This window comes from Melanotaenia boesemani, chromosome 11, assembly GCF_017639745.1.
Source record: "Melanotaenia boesemani isolate fMelBoe1 chromosome 11, fMelBoe1.pri, whole genome shotgun sequence".
Taxonomy (NCBI): Eukaryota; Metazoa; Chordata; class Actinopteri; order Atheriniformes; family Melanotaeniidae; genus Melanotaenia; species Melanotaenia boesemani.
The window spans coordinates 7,509,167-7,527,568 of NC_055692.1; the positions used below are offsets into that span (position 1 = coordinate 7,509,167).

At 38.2% G+C, this 18,402-nt stretch overlaps 1 protein-coding gene across 7 annotated transcripts in view; it reads left to right on the plus strand.

Annotated features, from left to right (window-relative positions):
• Window positions 1–18,402, plus strand: part of gpat2 (glycerol-3-phosphate acyltransferase 2, mitochondrial) — a 131,928-nt gene that overhangs the window by 92,608 nt on the left and 20,918 nt on the right. For 6 of the 7 annotated variants that reach the window (XM_041999780.1, XM_041999785.1, XM_041999782.1 and 3 more), the window contains 9 exons: window positions 552–652; window positions 2,599–2,709; window positions 5,376–5,446; window positions 5,553–5,663; window positions 6,101–6,223; window positions 10,009–10,108; window positions 11,620–11,753; window positions 11,984–12,083; window positions 16,405–16,578. In XM_041999780.1, coding sequence (XP_041855714.1) covers window positions 584–652; window positions 2,599–2,709; window positions 5,376–5,446; window positions 5,553–5,663; window positions 6,101–6,223; window positions 10,009–10,108; window positions 11,620–11,753; window positions 11,984–12,083; window positions 16,405–16,578 — 993 coding nt within the window. In that variant the 5' untranslated portion in view covers window positions 552–583. The remainder of the gene's footprint in view (window positions 1–551; window positions 653–2,598; window positions 2,710–5,375; window positions 5,447–5,552; window positions 5,664–6,100; window positions 6,224–10,008; window positions 10,109–11,619; window positions 11,754–11,983; window positions 12,084–16,404; window positions 16,579–18,402) is intronic. The other variant, XM_041999786.1, reaches the window with a different exon arrangement.

Here is an 18,402-nt window from a genome sequence, read left to right on the forward strand (position 1 = left end):
TTGTTTTATTTCTGTGTACAAATTAATATGCACAAAGTTTAAGTTGCTACAAGTCCAATAAAACAACACATTAAGACACCACTGCAATGAAGCCATTAGCAATAAGCTGCTTTCCCTTAGCTTGAAAAGAATTAAAGAACAGTTCAGAAGTTTTGAGGATTTGTGATGGTACAGAGGTATAAATGTGTCTGGAGAGATGGGTGAAATTGTATCTAGAGGCCTTGAGTGATAGACTAGAGAATGTTGACAATGCTCTCCTGCCTAGAATCCCTACCCAGAGTGAATTTTCAGGCTGAGATCATGTGCAGTTTTGTGCTTATTTCTCAAATTGGGTGCTGGAAGTCCTTTCTCTGAGCCCTCTGAAAAAATGGCTAAATTAGTCTTGTATATTTTAAATAAAAAATAAATAAAAATTTTAAAAAAGGGAAGAAATGCAAATTTTTGTGTGATTTAAAAGTGGTCTTTTCACCCATCATAATGTGACAATGCACAGTATTAAAAAATGACACCCATTAATATCCTCTTTTCTCCCAATCTTTTTTTCTTTGTAGGTATGTTGGTTTAAATCAGCAGGGGTCTGACCATGGTGGAGGAGAATAATAACGGGATAAACAAAGACACAGACCCTCGTATTCAGCAGAATAGACCCGCTGTAAGAACTCTGTTTGCATGGCTCTCTCCCACTGTCCTCTCCCTCTTTCCCGGTGTGCACTAATCTCAGACGCTTTGTTCTTTACAATCACTAGAGAACACACAAGTCCCCATGTTCTTAATTCTTTTTGATGTTTACCAAATCACAGAATGTGATGCATCAGTGAGTCATGCCAGCCCATCAGAAAAAGAACAGAATTTTCAAAGGATTACTAAATACCACATGAATGCTAAAACTTTGCCTACACGTTTGAATCATTCACTGTTTCACCTCCCCCCTTCTTTCTTTATGCTTTCCTATTGGCTACTATGGTATTTTGAATTATTGACATTTCAATCCATTTTTTGTCTTTGTGGTAATGTTTTGTCTTTTATATTGGCCCTGTCTGCTTCTCTCTAATTTTCTGGAATCCATCATCATCATTCAGTCAGTCATTGATTTTAGGACATTCATTAGCTTATCTTTTCAAAACAAGGTGATCACTATGAGTCAACCACACACAAGATGAGGATAAATTGGTCTTAGCTATCATACTGTAAAACAAATATTTGCACTCACAAGCAGTCAAGAAGCTACATGAGACTTAGTCTGAATAATTAGTGAACAGTACACATTCTGGCTTGTAGGATGCAATATGTGTTTGATTGATTAGCACTGAGTGCATGAGACTGCTTCTCATATAGCAGGGGTGTCCAAGTCCAGTTCTTTAGAGCTACTATCCTGCAACTTTTAGGTGGATCCTTTGTCCAACATGCCTAAATAAAATGGCTGAATTCCCTGATGTGCATGTCATTCAGCTCTGCAGAGGCTTGGTAGCGAGCCATTTATTAGATTCAGGTGTGTTGGAAAAGAAATGCATCTAAAAGTTGCAGGATAGCAGAGCTCAAGGACTGTACTTAGGCACCCTGTCATATAGGATATATGCTGATATTTACTCAGGGCTCCAGACTAATTTTCTGCATGGTGTGCATAGCTTTTAAATTTGTGTGCATCACAAAAAATTCAGGGGTACCCAAGTTTTTTCAGTGTTGCTTCTAGCACCACAGTAATATGTTGTAAGGATTGCTTTTCGACCATTAAACATATACATTGATAGCCAATCACAGTGTCAAAATAAATCTTGACCTAAAAATTTATATAAAAAAAGTAAAGCATTCATACATGCTGTTATTTAAACGATGGTGCCACCCTTCACTCCTTTGTCTTCTTTTTATTGTCATAAAAAAATAACAAAAACATGTTCAGTCGAGGGTAATATAGTTCGACAGCACAACAAACTGCAGCCTTCAAAACAGTCTCATAGTTATATTAACATCTTTAGCAAAAATGACATTATGCATTATACACAATATATAAGTGCAGTGATTTATTGATGGATACAAAATTAAATGGAAACACAGTATATAAGGCAAAAATAGAATTTGTACAATTATGAGCTTAAAAATCAAGATGTGGTATAACCATTTTTAGTCTTCAATACAGCCTAAACCATGTAGATGAGCTTGTAACTTCTAGTACTCTTCAGGAATAGCTCTCCTAGCTTCTTGAAGGGCATTTCAAAGCTCTCCTTTGGATTTTGACTGCCTTTTGTTCTGTTCTCTGTCAAGATGTAAGGTCTGGGCTTTAAGGAGGATTAATCACTCCATAAAACCTGTTACCATTGATTTTTCAGTCCAGATGTTATGCCATTTGACATAGCTCATCCCCTTCTGTCCTTTTCCCTTTCCTAAAGAAAGGCTTCTTGAAAGCCAACGTTCCATGGAGACCATTTCTGATGAGGCTTTGGCCAACAGTAGATGGATAAAATGCTTGTAAAATCTTTGAAAAATGTTACTCAAGCTCACTTTAAAAGATTGTAGGAAGGTTTGGCTTCTTTGAAGCAAAATATAAAGAAATAAGGGATTTAAAACTTGCATGTTACATAATTTTGTGTCCATACCTCTCAGTTGTCAGGGGAATTAAAGATCAAGAAAAAGATGAAGCTGGTGCCTCCTTCTCTGGGCAAGTTCAGACCAGTAGTGGGCCAGTGCTGCCACCAGTGTACCCCTGACAGTCTGGTAAGTGTACATTGTGGAGGTTAAGGAAAGTCAGCAAAAAGGAGAGGAAATACAGGGCAGAAAACAAGGTAATGAAGTTAGGAGAAGCATACTATATATTGATATTAGCCTACAAGCTCAATTTCTGCCATGCTAAGTTTGCAGAATTGAAAGATGCTTACAGGGATGTTTTTTCTAATGGTATCTTTTAGCTACATGTGTCTTCCATATCTGTAAATAGATTTTGCTGCAGTCTGTTGTAGTGACTGAGAGACCTCATCATGATGCAGCTTAAGAAAACCTTCAAATAGACAAAACACAAGCGAAGCAATACAATGCCTTCATCTACTTGAAAAATAAATTGAAATGCTGTATAGTACAGGCACAATAGCATTGTTTCACAGATTACAAAATGGTAATGGATCAGACTGGAATGCCCAAGATGCACAGCTGAATGTGGGAGAATTGGCTTTTTCACAAACACTCGGTTCACTTAAAAAAAAAAGCATGAGCTCACCAAGAAAGGTAATGAATATAATCTAAAAACTAGCACAGTGTTTAAATATGGATAACCTTTTGAGAATAATTCATGATTATCAAGATTGCACATAAAAGAGGAAAAACTAGAAATAAAAAGCAGCTGAACTAGTATTTGGTTGTATTGATTACAACAATCACACTTCTGATTGTATGAAAATAATCAAGAGCTGCTTAAAATCTTGAGGCTAAAAGGTGGATAGTATCAGTTTTTTTCCTTTTATTAAAGATGGTCCGGCATATCTTATGCTTAAAATCATGATTAATGAAGCCTCGAGGCGCCTTTTGTTGCACAAAGGGAATTTGACCAGCTCTTATCACATCTGCTGCTTTTAAACTTCCAGATTGTTTCACTCAGTTAGTGTTTATTGGTTCAAAAGATTTCTATCAGACTGCACCAGCAGCAGTAACATGGAACTGCACAAAAACAATGTTTGCAAATAGAAAAGAATACAAAACAGCAATTAAAAACCTATGCATATTCTTTCTCTCTCAAACATAACTTGGGGATCCGTCCACATCAGGACCCACCATGACCACAGAGGGTGCCACCATGGGGACAGCCCAGGTCTGGGCAGTGCATGGCCCTTAGCCACCCAGACCAGAACCATCCCCATGGCAACAATCCTGCAGACCAAGCAGACAGTGGTCCCAGCATGTAGGGTCCCAATGAGGAAAACACTGGAGTTAAAAATGTTTAAAGAAGAAAATAAATAAACCTAAAAACAATAAGAACAACAAGTATGAAAGTTTAACTAAAGGAGCTCATAAAAACAATGTGCCTTAGTACAACAGTCATAAACTGAATTGAGAATATTACAAAAACAGGTGTTTTTAAATAAGTACATGAATAAGGAGCATAAAAATAAAATGAAGTAGCCTAAACAAGGTAAGATTACAATTCAGTTAAGAGCTAAGTTAAAAAGGTAAGTCTTGAGCCTTTCTTTTTAAGTCAACAGTCTCTGCAGCCCTCAGGTCCTCTGGCAATCCGTTCCATAGACGAGCACTGTAGTGGTGGAAAAAGGCCTCATCGGAGGTTTTAGTCCGGACTTTAGGAACAACTATAATAATTTAAATAATTTTAAAATCAGTTAAAAGTAGGTCAGATAAATAAGAAGGCCCAAGACCATTAAGACATTTATAAACAATTAAAAGCATTTTAAAATCAATTCTGAAATGCACAAGGAGCCAATGTAGCGATTCAAAAACTGGTGTATTGTGTTCCCGCTCTCTGGTCCTTCCCAGAACACGTCGCTGAGTTCTGAAGTAGTTGTTGTTTTTTAAACACACTTTTTGGGAAGACCAGAGAGCAGGGCTTTACAGTAATCTGTTCTACTAGGTATAAAAGCATCCATAACCACCTTGGTGCTGGCAAGAGAGAGAAAAGGGCAGACTCTGCCAATGTTTTTAAGATGGCGTAATCCTGTCTTTGTGACATTTCTAATGTGTGGAGTAATATCCAGCCCAAAATCTAAAAGGACAACCAGATTTCTCACACACTGAGAAGGATTAAAATGATGTAATTTTGGTAAAATGATCTCTCTCGTCTTCTGGACTAATAATAAAAACTTCAGTTTTGTCCTGGTTAAGCTGTTGAAAATTATCTGCCATCCATGACTTGATATCTGAAATACAGTTTAAAGGGACATTAACTGGCTCTATATCATCAGGAGACACAGGGATGTGAAGCTGTCTGTCATCAGCATAGCTATGAAAATCAATGCCATGTCTCCATTATTTGAACTGACTGATTAAATAAATGAAAGATTGAAGTTGGAATGACTTACATTTGTAATGTCATCTAAATAAATCCAATAAAGGTGATGAAATAGAAAAACTTTAATTTTGGCTCATTTCCTTAAGGGGTCAATTTCAGTAATGTCAAATAACAGCATAAAATATTGATAAGAAAGCATGTCCTGTTCTTTTGTGTGCTCCAAGAAATACTTCTGTGGTGTCTGTCTTGCTTATAACCTGTTTATTTATTTAAACATATTGCGTAAATTTGCTGCATATAACTCTGCAAGCAATATTTATATTTGGCAAACAGGCACTGTCATATTGTGCTTATTTACATGTGTGGGTTAAGCTTTCAGCCATTGTTTTGACACCTAGGTCAATTATCTTTGTGTTTTTTTGTCATTACTTAGCGCAAGAAGCTTGAGCAAAACACTTTCCTTGGCTTCAACAACCTGCTGAGTGTCACCGAAACACAGACCAGGTAGTAGAGCAGGCTAACCTCTACAAAGTTTTCCAGTTCAAGCTCATTGTCTCATGCATGTTTCCCTGAATTGTGTGTTTTATTTTGTTACTTTATTTTTTGGCAGATATCGAGGCTGGCTGGTGCGGAGGTTGTGCTGTGCCTTATTTGTGAGTGGGTGCAAGGTTTATGGGAGTCCTGCTAGCGACAGGCTGGACAGAATCTGTCAAAGTAACAGGTAGCTGAAGGGAAAAAAACGAAAGGAAAACGAGCAGAGACACCAGAAAAGAGTAAATAAATGATAGGCAAAGATACAGAAAATGAAACGGGCTGCTACAGCTTTAAGGTGAGGGAAAGAGAGACGACAAGAGCAGATAAGAAACACAAAGAATGATACAGAAAATGGAGCCTATCAATGGGTCTGTGCAGAGTGGATATAGAGAAATGGGATACCTAGGGATGTTGTTGACACTTTCCCTAACTCTGTCTCTGAATCCTCAGTTTATATCCGTTTTCCCTCCTGTGTAATTGAGTTTGAGCTTTATGTAACTGTGTCACTCAGGGATGCTGCTGTTGTTGTTGTTGTCTTACTGGAGGGCGGATGTTTGTGTAAGTGTTGCACAAACAAGGCTTTGTGCCATTTCAGTCCTGCTGTCTTGTGACCACGTGTTTCAGGGTGACGGAGGTGCTTGCAGCAGACCATAAAGCACCAGAGGGGGACGAAGGCCAAGGGCAGCTAAGTCGTCTCTCACCATTTCTTCCCCTCATTAACACCTGCATTTCCCCAGGCCTCTTAAGGTTTGTGTGTTGTTTTGTTTTTTGAGACTAAATTGGGTGAAGGATGAGGCTCAAACATGTTTTTATTTTATTGTTTATTTCTTTAAAAAAAAGTTTGCATATTTAAAGCAATGCTGTGAACTTTTTTTTTATTTGCAAATAATACTAAATTAATGCGATATACGGCATTGTTATTAGTGTGGCTGAGCTGAAAATGGCTTCACTGTACAGAATTTCATGATTTTCCTCAGGCTTCCTCAAATAGAAATACAATTATTTTATTATAATCATACTTAAAACAAAACTTTTGTTCAACAGCAAAAAGTTCTTCCAGCTACATTTGTGAGCAATCCTTTATTTCTCTGAAATGTACAATTCAGTGGGCAAGGCTGTTGATATTTGAATTTTGTATTTTCAGTATTAAACTCCCATGAAATATCAAAACAATCACTTGATCTCATTAGGAAAAAATGCTGTGTGTAGCCAAAGCCTTATATAACATTACTATTAAGCTCATTTCCTTTCTAAAAACTATCAAAAACACATTAATGAGCCCCTGGCAGGCATGTTTTTTATTGGAATGAACAAGGACACAATTGACTAAACTAAATTTACACCGTCCTTGTTTATTAAATACTTACCAGCCCTCTGTGTCTGAGTCCTAGTTGAAAATATAGTTGCCAACAAATGCACAAACTGTTAAGGTTGTTAGATACACAGAATAGATAAAGAAACATTTAGATATTGGCTTTTTATGTTGTTGCCTTCTGTATTGTTGAAATAATTCACAATAGTCGACAATGGCTTGGCAGAGGTTGCTGCAGCAACAGTTGTGTTCACCGGTATTGCCATTGTTTCAATTGCACATGCAGATACGTCTGTGTTTGTGTGAAGTTTCGCCAGTGTTGCGTCTGGGGTAATGACAACAGACAGACAGCAGACACAAGGTTAGACAGAGAGGAGATCATGAAAGTAATAAGATTGTTCATGAGTCTCAAATCACAAGTCCTAGTTGAGTCTGAAGTCTTTTGAGTGTGAGTCCAAGTTGATTAAATGTGACTCAAGTCCGAGTCCCAGACTTAAGTCCCCATCTTTGGTTTGATTACAAAAACCTTAGAAGCCTGCAGTACATAACCTGTCAGTAGATATAAACTGATCAAATTCTGCACAGAATATATTAAGGAAAGAAACTTCCCTGAACAGTCTGATTGGACTGGGTGCACTGGCGGCTTGTGGTGACATTGAGTGGGCGTGCTAACACATACATTATAGAAGCCAACTGATCAACATTTTAACATTACAGACATCACAACATAGAAGATTATCATTATGTGCCTTTCTAACAAAACACTGTTATCCAGACAAATGCACTGTAGGCAAAATACTCTCTCTCACACACATACACACACACCCTTGAACAGCCTACAAGGTTAAAAAAAAAAAGAAAGTTATCTCAGGCTTGTGCTGCAAAATTGATTTCAGCTATGTTGACAGAAACTTTTTCAACTTGCCATTAGCTAGTCTTCTCTGAAACCAAGTTAAGCAAAAGCTGCGATTGTGCTGCTTGTCTTTCTGTGTAATTTTGGTAACCTTTGGATGGTGTGCCCCCAGTTTCTAGTTTTTCCTCTAAGGACATTGAAGAAAATGGATTTGAAAGCAAATAATCCACCTCGTTCACACTGATTTCCATCATTGCCACAAGTTTTGCTCTACACACACACACACATTGGCAGAAGTCGTTCTCTAACATCAAGTCATGACTTTGTCATCGGCCTCAATGAGCCGGCTTTCGGCTGCACAGATTTAGCTCAAATGAGCAGCAAATGAAGGGGGCGTGCCACACAAGCTTTCACTCATGTCAATTCAGAGTCAAGTGAATCTCTTGCTCTGCTTGGGTTGTACATATTAAACCCATTTTGACAGATTAAATGGTTTTTAGTGCAGATTTAGCTGTGTAGTTGCTATTGGCTGATCGAGAATTAAATCACTCTGTTGAAAGATTTTATTAAATAAGTCATTTATTTTTTTCTCATATTTATTGAAAAATCTAGAGAGGGCAAAGGCCTGTTAGCCCACTTACATCCACCGTCCCTGATTGGGTCTAAAATGCAAGTTGAAGGTTTAAATAAAGCTGGTTTTCTCTTTAGCTCAGTGAGCTCAAAAGAACAGAAACAGTCCATGCATAAATCAAGGTCTACAGACATCCCTAAAGCTGTTATACTTAATGAGACAACATCAATAGTGGGAAGGATGTCATGGATTTTCTCTCTAATAGATACTATTTTATTTGTGAAGAAACTCATTGAGTCATCACAACTGAGAGTTAAAGTAATACATGGCTCAAGAGAGCTATGACTTAGTCAGCCTGGTTACAGAGCTGAAAAGAAACCTGGGGTTGTTTTTGTTCTCTACCAATAATGAATAATAAGTACTTGCAGCTTCTCAAAGGGTTTGTTTTATATACTAATAATCCTACTTTCCAGACTAGGTGGTTTGTTTTTAGTTTAATTAGGTGATTTTCTTTTTAAAAGTCTTGGTCTCTTTTAAAAGTAAACAGCGGTGAATTAAACCAAGAAACCAGCTTCTTCTGACTGATTAACTTCTTTTTCAGAGGGGCAACGTTGTCTGGTGCTGTATGCACTGAAGCTGTTGCTCTTTCAACACAATGAGCCTGTGTAGGAGTATATCTTTGTTGGCTGCCCCTTTTGTATGGGTACATGAAATTGTTAAAAACGCAATGAAATTGATTCCTTAAATCTGGTAATAGTACTGTCGGATAGACATCTACTTTAATGGATTTTTTTCTTGGCCATTGTGTAGTCAACTAATGTAAACTGTTGATCAGAAAATCACCTGATCAGACAAGACTAGGTCACTCATCTAACATGTCTGCAGGAAATTAACATTTAGATCTCTATATGTTAAAAAATTAACATTTAGATCTCTATATGTTTAAAAAAAACAACTACTTTTCATCTTGTGGACAAACGGAAAGGAACAACAAAAGGCACCACAAGGCTTTTCTATTTAAACCTGGAGGACCTCAAAGAAACACACACAACCTCATGCACTATTACACATGTAAGATGGTTAGATTGCTATGTTTCAAATGTTACAGATTCATGACTATTCATCAGTTATTCCTCATGCTTCTCAAGATGACTGACAGTTGTTTAAACATAAACTTGTCCATGAGCACAGGAAGACATGAAACCACTTCAGCTGCCCCTGACGAAAAGATGCAGTCGTATTTTAAAGTGAAATTGGGTGCAGTGAATCTGTCGGTTCTTAAGTTCCTGTTCCTATAGCCACAGACAATGTTAGAAATTCTGTAAATGTCTGATGAAATGGAGTTGAAACTAATTTTTTTTTTTTCTTCCAAAGATACTCTTCTGACTTTCTTGTCGTCTAAGGAATCGGTCTCAAAAAATTCCTTTTTCCCCCTTTTTTCCCCCCTTTCTCCCTCACTTACAGCTGCAGCCTTTGTCTGTATCTGCATCTGGCACCCTCACACCAATTCCTCTTTATCACTTTCCGCTTTCCCTACTCTCCAAGTCATCACTCATCCCCACTGTGTCTCACTCCTATCTATTTCATTTACATGTTGTCACACTGAACTCCATCCTCACTTCTCTTATTAAAGCTACCTTTCACTTACTTGCATTACTGGCAACCATTTCCCTCAGCTTCACTGCAGACTCCCCATCACTCTCTTGAATGCTGTGTTTTTATTTTCTTTATCTCCAGCCATTAATTTTTTGTCTCCTCTTCTTTCTTTCTAAACATCAATATCCTCTGTTGACTAGATTCATGGGCTGGGTGATGCTGAAGGTGTTTGCCTGTGTGTTTGGAAGTGTTCATGTTAACCTCAACCATCTGTCAGCCTTGCACAAAGCCTCACAAGAGGTATGTAAATGTGAAAGAAGTGTCTGTCGATCCACACATCGCCGCTGTCTGGTGCAAACTTATGTCCAAAACTGTTATTTTTCAAAAAAATGATTAAAACTATAGTTTTTGTAACAATGGACATAATGCCATCAAACTTGGTGTTGTGTTTTACATCATATATCTTTGGTTAAATATTTGTAAAACTACAGACAGGCATAAGGGGTGACCAATGATAGTGATTTATGAAGGAAAAAGAAAATCATGAATTTTGGACATAGGAGGTTTTTGCCCGACAGCAGCGACATGCATCTTCAGATATGATATTGTTACTGCTATTTAAAGATGATTAAATGTATTTCAGCTCTAAGGGGATATTCATTCTGCAAAATGTGGCTGGTACACTTTACATTTTCACAGAAATTGTGATGGTTTCTAATGAGATGGTAAACAACTGCAGCCTTGTTTGTACTTGTCCTTTTTTAAAGCAAGATAAACATAATAAATGAAGCGAATATTTTCAAAAAGGACATAAAACACCTACTTTTTTTTTTTTTATGAAAACATTTAAAAGTTTCTCTTGTCTTTTCAGACTTCATTATTTTCATTTTTTCATGAGCACAAGACTAATTACATGGTTGACTAAAAAGATGTTGGTAAATAAATTGGGCTCCTATAGCAGAGTTTCAAAATGTGGATGTACAAAATGCAGAGTTTGGAAAATGAAAGTTAAATCAGTAAAATGGATTTAGCAATGCTTTTGGTTTTTACTGTCGACCACTTCTCCCGGTTTAATTAGCATTTTTCCTACAATATAAGAATATTGTCTGTTTCAGAGTTTTGGTTTCTCCATGTGCATGTGTAAAACCTGGTAAATTATTTAGTGGTTTATTTATTTACTGGATTTACATTTACCTTCCAATTTTAGTGACATGTACATTTTAACCCTCCGATACAGAACATAACTTATTTAATAAGGGACTTTGGAGTGTTAAAAGAGCCACACACACACACACACGCGCTTCCATTCATGCAAGCCCCAGTATAAAAGCTGAAACTGTCTTGTGTAGTATTGTAGCTGGTAAGCCAGTTTAGTAGGAATTGTTTTGTTTTTCTAAAAGAAGAAAAGCTGTCATAAAGGAGGAACCTAGAAACATTTGTTATTGCAGCACTTTTATTAAACAGTAAAACTTTTTTCTTAAACTGTAGTGGCACTCTGATACTTAAAGCACAATGACATTTAATCTCTGTGTTTACTACACTCAGTATATAACTGAGTTTGCAATAGCAGCTTTATGTTTACACACTCTTACTCTTTGCTTACATCTTGTTGGAAAATTGGCATCTGATCATAAATGTAGTTTCCTGACCCCATTTGGCTGTTAATATCTGACACTTGTGGTGTTTGATCGCAGTACTGATTACATATGAGTTTACAGCCAGTCACCTCTGCACAGCCCACCTTTGTTTGCTATAATGAATAACAATCTGAGGAATTTGTTTTCTAAAGCTGCTTTTGTTCTATAATTCAGGGCTCTCCGCTGGTTTATGTGTATGTGCGTCACAGCGCCATGGACTGCGCTCTCGTCCCTCTCGTGCTCTTCTGTCACAACCTGAGAGTACCATACACTGTTTGTCCTCTCCGCATTAACAACTCCTTCCTAAGGTATACTCACACTCCCAAACAGAAAGACACTGGAGTAACAAGTAACCAACAATGCAGTACACTTTGTTCTCCTACAAATGCTGCACACACCCTTTTTACACCAGAAGAGTTACTGAATTCTTTAGTCTCAGTAACATATCAAAGCTTGTCAAATTCATTTTAAGCGCAGAAAGAAATGGCAATTTACTCCTAAGATCTTAAATATAACTTTTCCTCACTTTATTATACAGATCAGTCTTACAGAAAATGGGTGTGATCCTCCTGCCCTCTTCTGCTTTGACTGAGATGGAAGCTGAAATGGACACCCTCTACTCTCCTGTCATGACTTCTGTAAGTCCAGCATGTTATTAATGTTTGAGATTGGCTTAAAAGTAAAACAGTAGGGTATTTGTGATTATTTTGATACTTGTTCATGCTTAAATCTGATATGGTCTAATGTCAAAACACTGCTTGAACACCAGCACTGAGTCATTAGGTAAGTTTCCATTTCCCCTAGATTTGCGCAAAAGATAAATATGGCAATTAAAAACCAGTAATGGAAACGCCTACATTTCGAAAAAACTCAAATATCACTAAAAAGTTTTTACGTCGATATAGACGTATATCGCAAAAGTGTAATGGAAACCTGGTCACGTGATCAGTTCATTTCAAATAGGGATGGAGCAGTCTGAATAGACGCAGGAGGAGACGGAAATCTTTTTAGAAATAAAGAAAAAAATATCGTCATCCCTGATAGCAAACAATGGTGAAATGCAAAGATTTAGAAATCTTTATCATCCTCAAAGTGGATATTCACGGGACGAGATTTTACGAGAATAACGGCTAATGCGCTAAACACCATTCAATGGAAACACCTGCAAATCGCAGTTGCACTTTATCGAAATGTTAGAAATATCTCTTTTATTTTGCTAAATACTGTAATGGAATCACTGCTATAGGGTAATGTTGCTTATGGTTCTGTCCCTCTAAAAAAAAAAAAAAAAAAAAATACGGCAAAATAAATAAATACAACTCCAAGACTGAAAAAATTTGGTGTTGCTCCATTGTTTACTTAGTGAGCAAGCCAGTTGAATTTCTGCTTTCAGTCCTGGCTAATTGAAGAAACACATTATTCACACACACATAATCGTCTTCTGCTCTTTGTTTGAATAAAGAGCAGCTTACTGACGTCGCTATGTTCGCTCAAAGTGTTCATTTGGCTCATTTTTAAAAAATTTTTATTTAACCATTAAAGAAGCTGTAATCAGTCACACCTGGTGTCTTCTGTAAACATCAAGTCTTTTGTATAAACTCAGCAATGTTTTCCCTTTTTCTCTAGATCTACATTACCAGCTGTTAATTTGCCATACCTAATGTTCCCACTGTGTCTATCATGGATTTGATTTGTATTTGTAGGCCAAGGACGACCTGCTGTGAGTTCACAGCAAAAACTTGCAAATGTAAATGTCACACTCAGAATCAACTGCAGACCTTTTTTACTACTTCACTGATGAATAAATAATGATGAAACAGACCAAACCAAAATCTTAAAAGTGACGTTATCGAGCTAATGTGAACGATATTTAAAGGAGCAATAAGCAGAAATTCATCATTTCTAGATCGAAAGAATTAAAAAATGGCTATGTGAAGAACTAGAGGTGTAATTTCATCTAGAGCATAGCATGACGTGACATGCAGTCTTTCTTTGTTAATCTCCAGCCCTGTGTTTACCAGCCAGTCTGACCGTGCGTTCTTGTATGTTAATGTGAATCTGCGCCTCCTCTTTGAACGACCAGGATTCAACATAAGTTTAAAAAAAAAAAAAAACGGTCAGTAGCGAAAAAGTTCTCGAATGCACAAATGCACAATTCGAATTTACAAGAAGCCCTGCCCCAAAGCAGATGATTGACATCTTGAACACAAGAAAATAAATACAGAAAAGAATAAGGAAATACATAAGGGAATGTATACGGAAATATAAATGGAAAATAATAGGAGGAAATAAATGAATAAAAAAAGAATGAAATAATGTAAAAAAAAAAATCAATAAAAGAATATTAAAATATTCATATATCTCCTTATATATTTCCTCATTTATTTTCTTAGTCTTGTCCAGATTTATTTTTGTGGCACTCCTATCATTCCATAATCAGGTTCCTGATTAGCAGCACCTGTGAGCATGTTACAGTGGTCAGCTGTACACACTGCTGATTGCTACACTGGTAGGGTAACACCTTTTGGTGGAGGCAGTGTGATGATGTGGGGCAGCATCTCTCTGGAAAACCACTTGTCATCACCTGAAGCAATCTCAGTGCACTAATATCGAGATGAGATTAATAACCAGAGGCAATCCCATATCTCCACAGTCTGGAACTGAACTCTGTTCTTCAAGATAACAGTGCTTCCCCCCCACAGAGTGGGCTTTTTCAGAGACTGCTGCAGTTGAGAGGATGTAATGACCTTCCTACAATCCTGACCTCAACCCCGTTGAACACTTGTGGGATCAGCATGGGTGTGCTGTTCGTGCCAGAGCGATCAAAGCAAAAACATTGGCTGAATTGCAACAAATGCTGGTTGAAAAATGGGAAGCCATCCCACAGCAGCATGTGACCAAGCTGACACCTGTTGGTGCCTGGAGTACCAGAAGCTCAAAAGCAGTATTGGCAGAGAAGATTTGGTCTATTTCTTGTGTGTAACATACCAAACTCTCCTGCTTATCCCACAAATTTATTGTCCTTACAAATGTACCACCATTTAAAAGAGAAATAAGTTTTCCAACAGTACAAGATTTGTCAAGAAGCATTGTTGCAACAAAGAAATAATCCACAGAACATTATTTCTTTTAGTTTGTCTAAATGACATCTCAAACAATTAAGTTAATTTAAGTTATCACTGTATTGGGCAGCAACCATAAACAACCCTTTCTTACAAGCTACTTGTGACTGTAAACATTTTACTGAGTTTTTATTCAGAAAGCAAGTTTCTCATCAAGTTTCCTAAAAGCCCCACTACTAAACTTTGGCAGATTTTCTCACTGAGGCGCCCTCTAATGACATCTAATTCGGCCTCCGTCTTGCTTTATATCTATTCTCTGAGATCTCTCCAGCAAGTCAAAGTTAATCAGATGTTGAATCTTGTCTTAGCTCTTGCTCTGTCCCTTTCTCTTTCTTTTCCTCACTTCCTCCAGTAATGTCCTCTTGGTGTTTTTTTTTTTTTTTTATGAAACTGCCACGCTGTGCATTCAAAACTGCCAGTGTTTTAATGACAGTGCAATAAAGTGAAATGCTGGTGTAAAGTGTACACTATAATGTACAAATGTCACTACGCCATCAAAATGTTTAAGGCCAGTAAGTTATGTTGTTACTTTAAAATGGAGAATATTAGTAATTAAGTAAAATTGGAGGATGAGCAATCATACCTTCATCATATCCTTGTAATTTGACGGGTTTTGTTTTGGAGTTTTTTTGTGAAATAAGTTAAATTCCCATTCACTCTGAGACACTTTACATTGCACTCAATAGTGGAGTGTTACCGCACACAACTCCTCAGTCAGAACACAACCTGTCTTTTTTTTTTTGCTCTCTTTCATTCCCCAGCCTCATCCCACTTCCTATTCATTCTCAAAAATTACCAGGAGGCTTGTGTTTTGCTAATGAGATTTTAGCTGTGGAGTTGGCTGAAGTGAAGAAGCAATAAGGAGAGGGCATAGAAATGAGAAGAACAGTGGCTGGCATGATGGTGTGTACTTGACAGGTCGCCACGGATATTTTTTTTTCTCAATTAGAAGATTGTGTGTGTGTGTGTATTTTTTTTTTTTTATTATTATTATTTTGTTTTAAACCCATTATTGTAAAGTTCTCCCAGTGTACATTTGCTCCATCTTCCCACTCACATCTTATAGGGTTTTTTAAGTACCTTGGCAGTGGTCTCTGCTCATTTCTTGAATTAAATTTCATCAATGGTCAAGACTGTTGATTAATATATTTTTGTGTATGTAACTAGTCAAGAAGGTATCTGTGCTTTGTATCAATTTTCCTAATGGCACATTTCATTTGGAGGAGTTACTGGCTTTATTAAGATCAATATTGAACTGTACAGCTGAATAAAGCAGCTCAGTCTGACATTAACACAGAGCTGCAGCCACAGTGCTACATAAAAAGGTTGTTTATTAGTGATGCAGTAATTTTTTTGCTTTTATTTATTTTTATGTTTTTGTTTTATTTGGCATTTATGTGAGTAAGCATATTGGTTTGCGTGAGAAAGCAGGCTTGTTTATCGGTTGTATTTCAGTGTTAATAGACCTTTATTGTTTATTGAGTGTGGGCCTGCTTAGCTGCTGTTCAATGGTAATTGAATTTTCGTTTTCTGTAAGGGGAAAACAGTACTTGAGGCAAGGGAAGTATCTCTAAATGTCATAAAGTGTCCCCCACAGTCCTCTTTTATTTCTGCACTTTATCTTGCTCCCTCTGTTTCAACTTGTCTTCCTTCAGCTGCCCTCCATGCTCTGTATCCCTGTATTTCCTCCAAGGTCTGTGTTGCAGTATTGTTCATGTGTATTTAAAACATGCATGCAGACATTGTATGCTAATGTCTCCCCTTCTACCAAGACTTTACAGCCCTTTTTCTTTGCCATTTTATTTCTCTCTTCCTCTCCTCTGTCCTGCCTCCTCAGCTGGTACGTGAGCTGCTACATGAGGGTCAGGCGATAAGTGTTGGTGTGTCAGCAGAGTCTGGCCAGGGTGGCCAGTGGCTGGCTCGCATCAGGCAGCTCATCAAAGAGGGATCTGTCCCTGATGTCAGTCTGGTCCCTGTGGGCATTTCATATGACTGCGTGACCAACATAAAGGTTCATGCGTGTAAACACACACTTATAAGCAGACACACACACACACTTAATAAGAGCCATCTGTAACTGTTATGCCCTCAGGACAGACACAGATTTGATCTGGATTAAAGGTTTTCAAACTTTTGAGAGGAGGAAAGTTAGGCAGAGATGCTGCTGGAAGCCAAAGGAACAAGTGCATGCCAAAGTTAAACTATTAGCAGGAAGTTAGTCATAGCAGTTTGGTTAGTGGATTTGACTTGCTTATCTGCTTGGTAAACTGTTGCAGAAGTTGGAATTGATATGACATGCTGCTCATGGAAGTACACTGCTCAAAAAAATAAAGGGAACACAATCATTACTATGTAAGTCTAAGTCAGTCACACTTCTGGGACATCAAGTTAGGAAAGTAACACATTTTTTGTGAATCAATTCCACCTGCTGTTGTAGAAATGGAACAGATAACGGGTGGAAATGAGAGGCAATGCAGGTGGTGGCCACAGACCATTTCCTTGTCTTCATTCTTTCTGGCTGATTTTTGGTCACATTTGCATTTAGCCAGTGCCCTCACCACTTGAGGTAACATGATGCAGTGTCTAAATCCCACAGAAGATGCTCGGGTAGTGCAGCTCAGACCGGATGCCACATCATTGCTCAATGTGGCAAGAGGTCTCCCAGCACAGTGTCAAGAACATGAAGGGGATACCAGGAGACAGGCCAGTATACCAGGAGATGTGGAGGGGGCTGTAGGAGGACAACAACCTACCAGCAGGACAGGTATCTGCTCCTTTGTACAGGGAGGAACATCATGAGCACTACCAGTGCCTTACAGAATTACCTCAAGCAGGCCACTAATGTGCATGTTCAGTCAGAAATGGGGTCTATGAGGGTGGTATGAGGGCCAAACATCCACAAGTCGGGGCCTGTGCTCACAGCCCAACACGGTGCAGCCCAATTTGGTATTTGCCAGAGAACACCAGGATCAGCAGATTCGCCACTGACACCCTGTGCTCTTCCCTGATGAGAGCAGGGTCACATTGAGGACATGTGACAGACATGAGATAGTCTGGAGATGCAGTGGAGAACGTTCTGCTGCCTGCAACATCCTCCAGCATGACCAGTTTGGCAGTGGGCCAGTGATGATCTGGGGAGGGTTATCCTTGGAGGGCCACAGACTTCCGTGTGCTAACCAGAGATACCCTGACTGTCATTAGGTGCCAGGATGAGATTCTCACACCCATCGTTTGACCATATGCTGCTGCAGTGAAACCTGGGTTCCTTCTGATACATGATGATGCTCGGCCTCATGTGGCTGGAGTGTGTCAGCAGTTCCTGCATGACGAAGGCATTGATGCTGTGGACTGGCCTGCCCGTTCACCAGACCTGAATCCAAATGAAACACCTCTGGGACATCATGTCTCGTTCTATCCACTGCCACTATGTCATACCACAGACTGTCCAGGGGTTGGGTGATGCCCTGATCATGGTCTGGGAGTAGATTCCTTAGAACATCGATCGTCTCCTCGGAAGCGTGCCCAGATGTTACAGGGAGCACATGCAAGCACGTGGAGGCCACACACATTACTGAACTCATTTTGAATGGTCTTGAGGAATTTCTACAGAAGTTAGGTCAGCCTGGGATCTGATCTTTCCATTTCTAAGTATGACTCTGAATCCAGACCTCCATGGCTTAATGACTTTGATTTCTAGTTATTATTCTTATTTTGTTCTCAACACATTGCACTATGTGATGAATAAAGATTTTCGTTTGGAATATTTCCTTTTTTCATATATCATTGTCCTTTTTGATGTTTATTGTTTGTATTATTGTTCACTGATTGTGTTTTT